This window comes from Helianthus annuus, chromosome 2 (genome assembly GCF_002127325.2).
Source record: "Helianthus annuus cultivar XRQ/B chromosome 2, HanXRQr2.0-SUNRISE, whole genome shotgun sequence".
Classification (NCBI taxonomy): domain Eukaryota; kingdom Viridiplantae; phylum Streptophyta; class Magnoliopsida; order Asterales; family Asteraceae; genus Helianthus; species Helianthus annuus.
The window spans coordinates 123,244,573-123,259,148 of record NC_035434.2 but is presented as its reverse complement, the minus strand read 5'-3'; the positions used below and the strand labels follow the sequence as shown (position 1 = coordinate 123,259,148).

At 33.4% G+C, this 14,576-nt stretch overlaps 1 protein-coding gene and 1 long non-coding RNA gene across 2 annotated transcripts; both read right to left on the bottom strand.

Annotated features, from left to right (window-relative positions):
* Window positions 1-7,919: 7,919 nt before the first annotated feature.
* On the bottom strand, window positions 7,920-9,099 carry LOC110905665. The gene is made up of 4 exons (XM_035983152.1): window positions 8,953-9,099; window positions 8,586-8,880; window positions 8,430-8,499; window positions 7,920-8,325 (listed from the first exon to the last, which is right to left on the bottom strand). The coding sequence occupies exons 1-4, from the start codon at window positions 9,091-9,093 to the stop codon at window positions 8,163-8,165; spliced, it is 669 nt and encodes a 222-aa protein (XP_035839045.1). The 5' UTR covers window positions 9,094-9,099; the 3' UTR covers window positions 7,920-8,162.
* Window positions 9,100-11,319: 2,220 nt separating this feature from the next.
* Window positions 11,320-12,162, bottom strand: LOC110905658. The gene is made up of 3 exons (XR_002573320.2): window positions 12,007-12,162; window positions 11,550-11,856; window positions 11,320-11,476 (listed from the first exon to the last, which is right to left on the bottom strand). It is a non-coding gene; the product is annotated as an uncharacterized LOC110905658 (long non-coding RNA).
* Window positions 12,163-14,576: the final 2,414 nt, after the last annotated feature.

Genomic DNA, 14,576 nt, shown 5'->3' with positions numbered 1-14,576 from the left:
AGAAAGATAAGCTCCAAAGATGCTCCTAGTGAAACTCTATGTTTAACCCATGCTTATATGATCTTGAAAAGGTTAGAAGATGTGTAATTTAGGGTGTTTTAGTGAATTTTTATTGTGGAATTGTGGTGTGCTTGATGGCTGCCGAAAATTTGAAGGGAGGAAAGAAGGTGTTTGCAACTTGTATGATAATGAGAATTTTAGTTTTTGAAATCGTGATACATGATTATAGTTGTAAGAAAATCTTCCAAGTGATATGAAATCTCATTTAGCCATACTTCCTTATCCATAAATCATCATTATAATCTAAGTTGGGGAAATGTTGTGGGACCCTTATTCTAACCGATTTTGGGCATGGGGGCGGGGGGTAAATAAAATGTAATTTTTTATAAACTTACTTAAAAACTAGATATTTTGGTCATTAAATGAAGTTGGGTGATTAGTATTTTAAGTACATCATTAATGGGGTAATTAGGGATTGGGACTTTAATTATCATTAACTAGTTAACTAGACTAGTTAAATAGTGTTTAACTAGTTTAATCGGTTCACGGTTAAGCGCTGGTTCACCTACGATGCTTTTATGTCGTACCGATAAGGATTTTCCGTAAGTTGTTTTTCCGTGCCCAAAAGATGTATGAAGTGATTTCGAGTCCCAAAATAAGCTTAACTAGTTCACTAGAGTTTTCATTTTCTTGTTTCGTGACAAAAATGTCGCCTACTAGTTCGTCGGTTCGCTAACGAACTATTTTAGCGCAAAGCGATGTAATACCGGAAACTTGTGATTATGAACATTCCGTTGATATCATCTTATTCTTTTAGTATGTTTTTCATCAATTGACATTATTCCGAAGTCCCGGAAATGCTTTGTTATAAGTTCGGACGCATTAAAAAAATGTTATATTTTTTAGCCGAAACGGACATTTTTGTAATTAGGGCGTCGTACCGGAAAGTCTTGTTTGTTTGCAAGATGTGTTTTCATAATAATGTTTTCGCATATAAATGGACTCAGTTATGTTATCCGAGTGTCGTTTTTCAGTGTTTTGGTCTGATTTCACGGTTTGCTGGCATGAATAGTGTAACCGTGAATAGTGCACGTAGCACTTTTTACCAACACTTTTAGGACATTGTTTGTTCGGTTTCGCAACACGGCGAAAACCAACATATGTTTTAGCTTTGTTTTCTTGTCCTAACACTGTTATCCAATATACGACACATTTATGTAATTAAATTACGCTAAATGCATGAGATTTAGAAATATAAATAGTGATTAGATTGTACGGAATTACCAGTTATTTGCCAGTTGTCACACCACGTACCTTAAAGCTTATCCTTCAAACGCACATCCGTTCCGACTTGACCACTTGATGCATCACCCGATTTGCCTATAGAGTTTATGTAACAACCCTCAAAATTAGTCTCGATAACAAACCGTAATCAAAACCAGAACCTGCAGGCGATGAAACTTGTATACTCAATCTGGAAAATTTAGCAGGTAAAGAATCTTGGAGTCCGATGAACCAAATCGAATAAAAATAGTCTTATTAAACTCGCAATTATAAAACGCATCATTTAGGATCAAGACCCGAATATACGTGATAAGTATCGGCACGAAAATCGAGGAAAAATGCATGATTGGACGAAAAAACGGCCAAGGACACGTGTCACGACGAGGCACCACGTGTCAAACCTATACAGGACACGTGGCAGGCCTAGGCCGGGCTGACCCTCGCCGCGATACGCGGGGGGTTACCCCGGTTCCTTCCGCGACTCGCGGGGGGTGCCAAAATTGGGTATATAAGCAGCAGTGTGGGACTTGAATTCCTGCACCAATTCGATCGAATTTCGACGAACTTACTCTCTTGTATCTCCGTTTCTTCACACAACACCCCTAAAACCCCGAAACTCTGCTCGTTATTAGAGTAATAACTCTAATCACTGGTACGATACTCTATCCGATCGATTGAAACTATCCGACAGGATGTTTAAGTGCTATCCTTTGTCATTAGTCGTGATTCCGACAGGATGTTTGAGTACCACCCGAACTCGGAGAATACTCTGTCATTCGTTGTGAATCCGATGAATGTTTAAGTGATTTCACTTTGTCATTCGTTGTGAGGGTTTTATCTCGTGATTATCGTCAAAGTTGAATTGAGTTAATACACTAATACGAGTTCCATTGTATCTAGAAATTAGAACTCGTAAGCAAGGAGCTGCTAGAATACTTAATAGCTAAGTAAACTTAGTTGTTAAGGAAACTTAGCAGTTAAGCTAGTTGAGTAGATTAATTAATCTGCTAAATAAGTTAAGTAATCAACTAAGCAAATTATAAGAGTTAAGATAAATTAATTAGTTAAATAATTAATTAATTAATTAAGTTAAGAAAGGTTAATTAAGCTAAGCAAGATTAATTAAATTAATCAAGATTAATTAAGTTAATCAAGATTAATTAAGCTAAGCAAGATTTATTTAAGTTAAGCAACATTAATTAAGCTAAGTAAGATTTATTAATCACCTAAATAGATATACATGAAAAATAGATATGTATGGGGTAGATGTTATCTAAAGAAGATATTATCTAAGGAAAGTGTTATTCAGGGAAGGCTTTATCTGGGGAAAACTTATCTAGGGAAATTCTATATAGGGTAAAGCTTATCCTCTTGCCTATAAATAGGAAGCTTAGGATTCATTTTTCTTTGTTCATTTCTTCTATTCTTCTCTCTATACGTTAGTGTTCTAACCAATAATCACCAAAGCGATGTTCTGTCCGATCGATTCAGGAACCATCTAACGAATGCCAAAGTGTTGTACTTTGTGAATTTCGTTAAACGGAATCCAAAGTACTATACTTTGTGAGTTCATTAAATGGATACCAAAGTACTGTCTGAATAAGACTATACTTTGTGAAATTCGTTAAGGTTCGAATCTCATGATAATCGTTAGGTTTGATATGGTTTTACACAAATACGTATTCCATTCTGTTAAACTATATGTTTAACAATCCGAATACTCCCAACTATACGCTTACAATCAAAATGGATGCTTAATCATCAGAAGATCCAAAATAATAAAGTATTTGCTTAATTATCAGAAGGAGTAGAATCAAGAAGCTTGTTAAATCAATATTGCATGCTTATACTGTGAGTCCATTCTCTTTTCTCAAAGTTTGTGAGTCATTCTCTTTTTATCAACTGTTTTACAATACATCAAATTATTTTCAAAAGTTATAATTACAGGGATTAAGTCGTGGTTATCTTGAATCACTGGCTAGTGGGGTATTGTGCACATTACTTAGTTTCTCACGGTTAGGCTATAAGCCCTAACATAGGTTAGGCTAATAAGTCATAACAGTGATAATCGTCACTACTTGGGTGAAAGGACCCAATAGTGGCATGACCATAGTCACCAGGAGGTGACAAGGCGCCAGATAAAAATAAGATACTGCCATTGTAATCGCTCTTATGCTGTAATTTATAACTAAGGGTCATTTTATAAAACCTGAATGAACTCACTCAGTATTTCCTGCTGACAAAACCTTTTTAAAACACGTTTCAGGTAATTACAGTAGATTGGAGTAAGAGTTGGATACGGCACCGACAAGACTTATAGAAGTGGCTCATTTTATCAATTAAATTAAATTAAGAATTTTCATTATCGGGTATATCCCATATTAAAAGCTACCTTTGTAAAACATGGGTTTTATCCCATCTATTTAATAAATAAAATCCGGTGTTTCTAAACTCTGATATTTTCCTAACTCACGGTCCTGATGAAATTTCCGCTGCAATATTTTTCAAAATAATCACCGGTACCACTTGGCTGCTCGCGGCTCCCGATTCCATCCAGGGTGGGGTCGGGGGATGTGACAGTTTAATCAACTTTATCTTTAAAACTCATTTTACAACATATCACACGAAATTTGCCAAACTAGTCAATTACGTGTTTCTTTCATATTTTCTATATTTCAAGATCACTTGGGCATTTTATCGAGCATCTTGTGGGCGGGATTTTTATACAACTATTATCGAGTTCATGATTAGCTTATTACCATGTTTTAGAATCTTTTTCAAGCCTTTATGTCTAGTGTGTGTAGTTAACATCTAGAGTTTATATCATAACATCAAATTCCACCAAATTTTCTACCATAATTCAAGTGTTCATCACTTCATACTAAAACCAATCTAGCACAAACATGGTTAGTTATTCAAACACTTAGATTAAGACATTTAATCATTAAGTTCTCATCTAGGTTTTGTTCCTAGACTTGTATTCATTTCAATCTTGCTATAACATATAACATTTACACTAAAATTTCATCTATAAATGTTCATAACAAAATCTTAACATCACCAAATATCAAAATTTAACATACCTTATGATCTCCTAACTTAGGTGATCACGAATAGCTAAAGCACTGATTTTTAACTCGATTTCTCCTTTTATTCTGAAGAATTGATGAAGTTAGGGTTTGAGACAATCTCCCCCTTTTGTTCTCTGATGTAGTCTACCAAAACACACACACCAGTGTGCGTTTTGTGTCTAATTTCTTTTTATTAAAATCAGTTTTCTAATTTGTCCCTTTTATTCCCTCTATTTAAAAGTTTATCAAAAGAGGCTAGAATTCATGATTCTTTATTATTTGACAACATATTATTAACTAGATTAAATATTCCTAGTCATATTTCATAAGACTATAACCAACATAATTTTATATATACGTATATATATATATATATATATATATATATATATATATATATATATATATATATATATATATATATATATATATATATATATATATATATATATATATATATATATATATATATATAGTATGTGAGGTTCATTGGGGAACACTATAAAAGTGGGGAACAGTGGGGAACCGACTCAAACGAACTCCGACGATTGGACTAATTCCAGCGGCGTTGGAACCGACTCAAACGAACTCCGACGATTGGACTAATTCCAGCGGCGTTGGAACCGACTTGTCGAACCCTAACTAGGATCTCTTAACCCAAAACCCTAAATCATAAACGCTAAACCCTAAATATATTAGGGTTTGGCTTTTAGGGTTTAGCTTTAAGGTTTAGCTTTAGGGTTTAGTTATAGGGTTTAGCTTTAGGGTTTAGCTTTAGGTTTAGCTTTTAGGGTTTATAGTTTAGATTTTATGGTTTAACTTAGGTTTTAGCCTTATTTTTTAGCTTTAGGGTCTAGAGTTTAGGAGTTAGCATTTAGGGTTTCGGGTTAAGAGATCCTAGTTAGGGTTCGACGAGTCGGTTACAACGCTGCTGGAATGAGTCCAATCGGAGTTCGTTTGAGTCGGTTCCCCGCTGTTCCCCACTTTTTTAGTGTTCCCCAATGAACCTTTCCCTATATATATATATATACATACATATATATATATATATAGAAAGTATAATGTACTTCAAGGCTTAACCTACATTAACATACATGACAAAAAATATAACGTGCGTTATTATCATAGAACGTACGTGATTATAGTCTCATGCGTGATTATGTGGTCCCATGTGTGATTATGTGGTCCCATGCGTGATTATATCCCTGATCCAACGGTTACCATTGTCTCCTACGTGATGTATGATAAGGCTTTTTGTATATTAACCTTACACTCTCTCTCTCTCTCTCTATATATATATACATATATATATATATATATATAGAGAGAGAGAGAGAGAAAGTATAATGTACTTCACGCCTTAACGTACATTAACGTACTTCACGAAATATATAACATGCGTAATTATTTTTTTGACCAAAATAACGTGCGTGATTTTGGATCTCATGCGTGATTATGTGGTCCCATGCGTGATTATATGTTTCATGCGTGATTATACCGATGATCCAACGGTTACCATTGTCTCCTACATGAAGTATGATAAGCCGTGAAGTATGTTAACCTTTATATATATATATATATATATATATATATATATATATATATATATATATATATATATATATATGGAGAAGATCATGCGAGAACCACCTCTTATTGCGAGAACCAATGTGAACACAACCAAAAATGCCTAAAAATAGCTAAAAATCACACAATTTTTTTTTAATATTTTTTATATAAAAATCGCTACTTTTCGAAGAAAAAAAATTAAAAACAAAATTTGGCCACTAAAAGTAGCGATTTGAGCATAAAAAAAATTTAGATTTTTTGTTTGATTTTTTTAGATTTTTTTTAGATTTTTTTAGGTTTTTTAGGGGTTTAGTTTTTAGCATTTTAGTTTTGGGGGGGGGGGGAGTTTAGGTTTTTGGGGGGTGGGGGAGGGGGGTTTAGGTTTTTTTTTTGGGGGGGGGGAGGGGGTGGGGGTTAGGTTTATTTAGTTTTTTTTAAGATTTTTTTAGCTATTTTAGTTTGTGTTCACATTGGTTCTCGCGATTCTCACATTAAATGGAGTTCTCGCATGAGCCCCTCCCTATATATATATATATATATATATATATATATATATATATATATATATATATATATATATATATATATATAGAGAGAGAGAGAGAGAGAGAGAGAGAAAGAGAAAGTGTACTGTACAATATCCCTTAACGTACGCTACGTACGATATGTGAAATCGCATGTTATAAAATAGCATGGATGAAATCGCATGTGATAATTTTGATGAAATCGCAAGTTGGTTTTTGTAACAATTTCGCATGTGATAATTTTGATGAAATCGCATGTTGGTTTTTTGTAACAGTTTTGCATGTGGTATTTTTGATGAATTTGCATGTTCAAAAACCAACATGCGAAATTGTTACAAAAAAACATGCGATTTCAATGTGGGATGAAGATCTGACGGCTGAGATGATCACGTACGTAATGTACGATAAGGGCATTTGTACGTTAACCCTATATATATATATACTAGTCACTTACCCGCGCGATGCGGCGGGAGTGGCGATTTTCAATAGGATACTCGTTTACCGTTAGTTTATCCGTCGTCTCGTGATATATCGTATAGTACTTAAGTTAGTTTTCTTATTTGTGATCTTCTACAAGAATAGTACAAAACAAGGAAGTAGATGTAATTAAAAACAAGAAGAGTTCAGAACAGTCAAGTAGCTAGACAAAACAATAAAAACAAAATGCGGGGAGTCTCTTGTATCTCTTCCTGTTTTACCAATACATCCGTTCGCTTATGACTTTCTTGTATCTTATCCTCTCCTGTACCAGATTTCGACACATAACAAAATGTTACACGCTTACAGGTGCTTTAAAATAGTAATTAAAAAGTAATTTCAGGAAGCAAATAAGGCACATAATCTACTAACTTACCTTCGTTTTGATACGGATGCGATTAATTAATCACGCAACACTTCCTGGTAGACAACATTTGATGTGTAAACTCCGCGTTGTTTGAATTCTTTGGCGAGATGTACCAACACCTTCGTACTTTGTCTTGAAATCCCTCTTGAAAGCAGTAGTTGTTGGATTCCAAAGAAGCAGCTCGTATGTATGATTCAAGCAAACACACAACAATCCGTTCAAATGTGAAAGTATTGAGACATCATTATTTTGGTGATGGAATGGAAATGTAACTGTTGAGCTTGGACCATAGTCATTGTTATTAGAGATGATTGGACGAACAGAACACGTTAGGTCGTCAATTAGTAGAACTCTCTGGTTAGATGAAACTACTGAGCGAGCACAATGTATCTTTACGAAATCTTGTGTTGACAATAACGCATACCATTGCTTACATACACTCTTAGAACGACCTACATCCTTTGCTGGCAGCCTCGTTAATATCTCAAACACGATTGTATGAGTAGGAAGGTCAGCCATGGTTATACCTTCGTTTAATACAGATAATGATTATTTAGTTGTCCAATCTAAGAAGATTATACCTTGGTGATAGATTATAAATACTTCTACAATTACATCAATATGAGGGAAACAAAAAGCAAAACACGAAACACCAAGAGAGACTTTAATATTCAACAACTAAACAAATAACAACACCAAATGTTTCTAACTTAAACACAAATTGGATAACGATCCATAATTTACATATCCCGTGCCTCGACCATATCCGGTTCGTACGTAATCGTACTCAACTCCGTAGACTTCAAAATATTAACTGAAATAACAAATAAAATATAACTTTTATTAAACTACATGAGCCATTAGATCTAACTAATTATTAGAATGTTCATGTGTAAAGCATAACATACTATCTGGTAGATGAACCAACTTGAGACGTGATACATATATGATGGACCTTTGTTGCACGGCTCGAATGGAACGTATAACATCGGAAGGCTTCAGGGCAGACAAAAACAATTGTATTGTGTGACCACTGTATATTACGATTTTGGGTTAAAGTTCTTCTAATAATAATATTTTCTTACATATAACGTAAATATTATGTTTGTAATATGTTAATAATAAATAATAACGTACGTCTTATCTTGAAGAGAAAGTTCAAAACAACATCGATCACGTTTGCCTTCTATTATTCTCCCAACCACATCTAAAACCAAATCAGTTAAATCGTATAGACCATATATAAAGTTTTATATATTTAATAAAAATTATAGATAGAGAATTAATATGTACCAACAATATCCATTTGAGGTCTCCTGTCATGCTTCAATTCTATAATGGAAGGGACCAATGGATATAAAGAAGCACCCCTTGGAATCGTAAGCGTAAGTGAAGAAAGCTTTGTATATTCGTTGATGACAATTTTCTTCTCGGACCAAACTAACACGTAATTCTGGTACTTTGGGCACTCAAGATAGTTGAGATTCTCAATTTGGAAATGATTCAACGAAAAAAAACCACCCATCAATGACGCGTCATTATATTTGTGTATCAAATTTTGTGGGACGAACGCAACAATTTTTTGTCTCTAAAATGAAAAGAAATTTAGTGGTGGAAAAACGCTTATATAACACAAAGTAAATTAAAATAATGTTCTTACGTGTTGATCAAGAAATATAACCACTAATCTCTTTCCATCGACGTCATGCCAAATAAACTCCACCTTAACAAAGATTATATTATACCATGCTCTATCATTTGTCAATGATGAAAATTCTTCAACGGAAAAATGATCAGACATATCCTATTAAGTGTTCAATATTAGTTAACTAAAAAAATAAAAACTCCAGAAATAAAATTTAAACTAAAACATGATTAAAATTAAACAGCAACAAATTTAAATTTAAATTAATACATAATTAAAAGTTACATAATTAAGATTCAAACTAATTCGAGAAAAAAAAACTACAGTCATCATAAAAGTTGTTCTAAGGTTCCCAAACCATTTTTTCATCCAATGGTGGTTCGTAAACCGCCCCAGGGTCAGTTTCGTACCCTTCAGCCCAGGTCGGTAGTTCTTGTGTTTGACTGTAGTTTTCCACATAAGGGGGGTTTGAAGGTGGAGGATGCATAGGAAGTATAGGAGTGTTTGGCACCGGACGATGGCACCCCTCAATTTGTAGTCCACCAAATTGTAGTTGAGCGAAGGTATAGTCATACGCCCAATTCAACTCTTCATCCGTCCAACCAAATGGATCATCATATTCAGGGTTTGCCAATGGAGGTGGGGTTGAAACCGAAGGTGGGGTTAAAACCGGAGGTGGGGTTGACACCGGAGGTGGGTTTGAAGTTAGAGGGTTTGAATCAGGAAGGTTTAAATGGTTTGTTGATCCTAGTGATTCAACGGGAATTGGATAACCACCGCCCATACCTCTCAATTGATATGTGTTTGGAGTGATTTGTAAACTGAAAAATACACATAATTACTATAACAATCAGCTTTGTGAATACAGTATTGTTTTAAATACAGTATTGTTTTGAATACAGTATTGTTTTGAACACAGTATTGTTTTGAATACAGTATTGTTTTGAATACAGGATTGTTTTGAATACAGCTTTGTGAATACAGTATTGTTTTGTGAATACGGCGTTTTATTTTGTTTTGAATACAGTATTGTTTTAAAAAAAATTCCTGTAATGATGAAGGAAAAGATCAAAATATAACAGAACAAAGTAAATGAATGAAAAGATCATAATTATCACAAAACCATGACACATATCAGTCCCAAAAATGAAGGAAAAGATCAAAATATAACAGAACAAAGTAAAATCAAAACTACAAAAACAATTTACTATAATTTACACATACACATAATAACTATAACAATCAGCTTTGTGAATACAATATTGTTTTAAATACAGTATTGTTTTGAATACAGTATTGTTTTGAATACAGTATTGTTTTGAATACAGTATTGTTTTGAATACAGCTTTGCGAATACAGTATTGTTTTGTGAATACGGCGTTTTATTTTGTTTTGAATACAGTACTGTTTTAAAAAAAATTCCTGTAATGATGAAGGAAAAGATCAAAATATAACAGAACAAAGTAAATGAACCTAAATATCATAATTATCACAAAACCATGACACATATCAGTCCCAAAAATGAAGGAAAAGATCAAAATATAACAGAACACAGTAAAATCAAAACTACAAAAACAATTTATCCTTTCACTATCCCGAAAAATGAAAAAATATATCAAAACATCCCACAGAACAAACTAAAATAAAAAGTACATAACAATTTATCTTTTCACTATTCCATATCTAAAATTGACCTAACTATCATAATTTTCATTGAACTACAACACTTATCATCCCCAAAAATGACCTAAATATCATAATTATCACAAAACCATGACACATATCAGTCCCAAAAATGAAGGAAAAGATCAAAATATAACAGAACAAAGTAAAATCAAAACTACAAAAACAATTTATCCTTTCACTATCCCGAAAAATGAAAAAATATATCAAAACATCCCACAGAACAAACTAAAATAAAAAGTACATAACAATTTATCTTTTCACTATTCCATATCTAAAATTGACCTAACTATCATAATTTTCATTGAACTACAACACTTATCATCCCCAAAAATGACCTAAATATCATAATTATCACAAAAACATGACACTTATCAGTCCCAAAAATGAAGGAAAAGATCAAAATATAACAGAACAAAGTAAAATCAAAACTACAAAAACAATTTATCCTTTCAATATCCAGAAAAATGAAAAAATATATCAAAACATCTCACAGAACAAACTAAAATAAAAAGTACATAACAATCTATCTTTTCACTATTCCATATCTAAAATTGACCTAACTATCATAATTTTCATTGAACTACAACACTTATCATCCCCAAAAATGACCTAAATATCATAATTATCACAAAACCATGACACATATCAGTCCCAAAAATGAAGGAAAATATCAAAATATAACAGAACAAAGTAAAATCAAAACTACAAAAACAATTTATCCTTTCACTATGTCATATTTGAAAGAACTTACAACAATGCAAGAGGGAGATGTGAAAAGCCGACAAAAATTTTAAAACCTTGATGTGAGAGCCGAGAAACAACGCAAGATCCGAATGCAAAGAGTTGATATATTCTGAAATCGAAGTAAATAGAAGTTGTTAAGTTGATGTTTTGAAAGTAGGATTATTCAACTGAGATAAACTTACAATTTCAGTTGAGTGTAGTTGAGAGTTTGTAAAGTGTGAGTAGAGTGTAGATATCTCTGGATTATTTATAGAGACTGAAGGAAGCAGTGATGTCTTTCAAACAGTGTATGGAAGAGTGTTGATATATTATACAGACTGCAGCAAGCAAGCTGTCTTTCACACAAAAGTAAAGTGTTGCTTTTTCCTGTAGATTGTACTTCCCTGCTTTTGGCATCCCTTTTTGTCAGATGTGTGAGCATTGAGAGAGAAAGCAGATGGTGATCCGTGTGAAGTCAAATGGACGGTCCCGATCTTGATCCCTTTTTGTCTGTAGCATAAGTCAAATGGGTTAAGATCAGTTAAAAAACAAAAAGCATAAAAATAACAAAACACATCAAAAAACAGAGAATATAGTCAAGTTTATATTCTCTCAGTAGCATAGCATGTTAAAAATTAATATTCAAGGCTTAGAAATTACCAAAAAAGAGCGAAAAACCGACTGAATTCGAATCTCAGCCCATTCTTGACACTAATGCTCCGTTAGTTCTCGCAAAGTCAACCATCATAAAAAGAAATCAAGTATTAGTAAAGATTTGATATTAGTTATAACCAGTACACTATTAACTTAAAATAAATTTAATATAAATCACATTTTGTCAAGTTGCAAATATAAAAACCTTTATTATAAACAAAAAAGAAAAGAAAATTGATGAATGATGATAAACTTTACTTTACCTCTGATCAAAAAACAGAGAATATAGTCAAGTTTATATTCTCTCAGTAGCATAGCATGTTAAAAATTAATATTCAAGGCTTAGAAATTACCAAAAAAGAGCGAAAAACCGACTGAATTCGAATCTCAGCCCATTCTTGACACTAATGCTCCGTTAGTTCTCGCAAAGTCAACCATCATAAAAAGAAATCAAGTATTAGTAAAGATTTGATATTAGTTATAACCAGTACACTATTAACTTAAAATAAATTTAATATAAATCACATTTTGTCAAGTTGCAAATATAAAAACCTTTATTATAAACAAAAAAGAAAAGAAAATTGATGAATGATGATAAACTTTACTTTACCTCTACTTGAGTGAGCATGAGACCACTAAGTGAGGGAACATTCTGCATATGAAGCCCCCATCGATTCGAATAAAGCAGCGTTCAGCGTCCCCAAAGCCAATTCCGAGACTCTCCAAGCAGATACACTTTCTCCGGCAGCCAGAAGATCGGAGTGAGCTTGTTCTGTAATAATAGTGATCGTGACAGTCGTTAACCAAAGGTATAACTAATTAAATTCAGATCCTAAAAAAAGGTTTCCTTGCGAGTTGCGAGTGACATACCTGAGTCGATTCATCACAAAACACATGCGAAAATCCTTCGTAAACCTCAGATTTCGTCCTTCGAACATCCGTCAACCGCTTCACCTGAAAAGTAAGAATCACAAAAGAACATGGTAAGATATATAACACTCATTGCAACTTATCAGAACATCAAACGGATCCCTTGTTCAAATCTGTGGATCCCTTGCCAGATAAAGCTTGTGATACATCTCATGAAACCCTAGATCTAAATACATAACAATCTATCTTTTCACAATTCCATATCTAAATGACCTAAATATCATAATTATCACACAACCATGACACTTATCAGTCCCAAAAATGAAGGAAAAGATCAAAATATAACAGAACAAAGTAAAATCAAAACTACAAAAACAATTTATCCTTTCACTATGTCATATCTGAAATTAATCTAACTATCATCACCAAAAATACAAATTCAAATATCACAAGACTTTCAACCTAATTTGAAATAACCGCATCTACTAACAAATCTACATCAAGATTAAAGATAAGAATCACAAAAGAACATGGTAAGATATATAACACTCATTGCAACTTATCAGAACATCAAACGGATCCCTTGTTCAAATCTGTGGATCCCTTGCCAGATAAAGCTGGTGATACATCTCATGAAACCCTAGATCTGCTCATCGAGCATCCCACAGAACAAACCAAAATCAAAAATACATAACAATCTATCTTTTCACAATTCCATATCTAAATGACCTAAATATCATAATTATCACACAACCATGACACTTATCAGTCCCAAAAATGAAGGAAAAGATCAAAATATAACAGAACAAAGTAAAATCAAAACTACAAAAACAATTTATCCTTTCACTATGTCATATCTGAAATTAATCTAACTATCATCACCAAAAATACAAATTCAAATATCACAAGACTTTCAACCTAATTTGAAATAACCGCATCTACTAACAAATCTACATCAAGATTAAAGATAAATCAACATTTAGAACCTAACCTGAGTCGATTCATCACAAAAAACATGCGAAACTCCTTCGTAAACCTCAGATTTCGTCCTTCGAACATCCGTCAACCGCTTCACCTGAAAAGTAATAATCACAAAAGAACATGGTAAGATATCTACTAACAAATCTACATCAAGATTAAAGATAAATCAACATTTAGAACCTAACCTGAGTCGATTCATCACAAAACACATGAGAAAATCCTTCGTAAACCTCAGATTTCGTCCTTCGAACATCTGTCAACCGCTTCACCTGAAAAGTAAGAATCACAGAAGAACATGGTAAGATATCTACTAACAAATCTACATCAAGATTAAAGATAAAGCAACTTATCAGAACATCAAACGGATCCCTTGTTCAAATCTGTGGATCCCTTGCCAGATAAAACGGATCCCTTGTTCAAATCTGTGGATCCCTTGCCAGAACATCTCATGAAACCCTTGATCTGCTCATCAAACGGATCTGGTGATAGATTCAAACGGATCTGGTGATAGATCTCATGAAACCCTAGATCGCCGAGAAGAGAGAAAAGAGAGAGAGAAGAGAGAGAAGAAGATCTGATGTTGTTTTGTGAGATGTGTGAGCATTGAGAGAGAAAGCATATGGTGATCCGTGTGAAGTCAAATGGACGGTCCCGATGTTGATCCGTGTGAGAAAGTAGTATAGATGGACGGCAGATGTATACCCTTGTAAAGGGTAAAAGGGTTT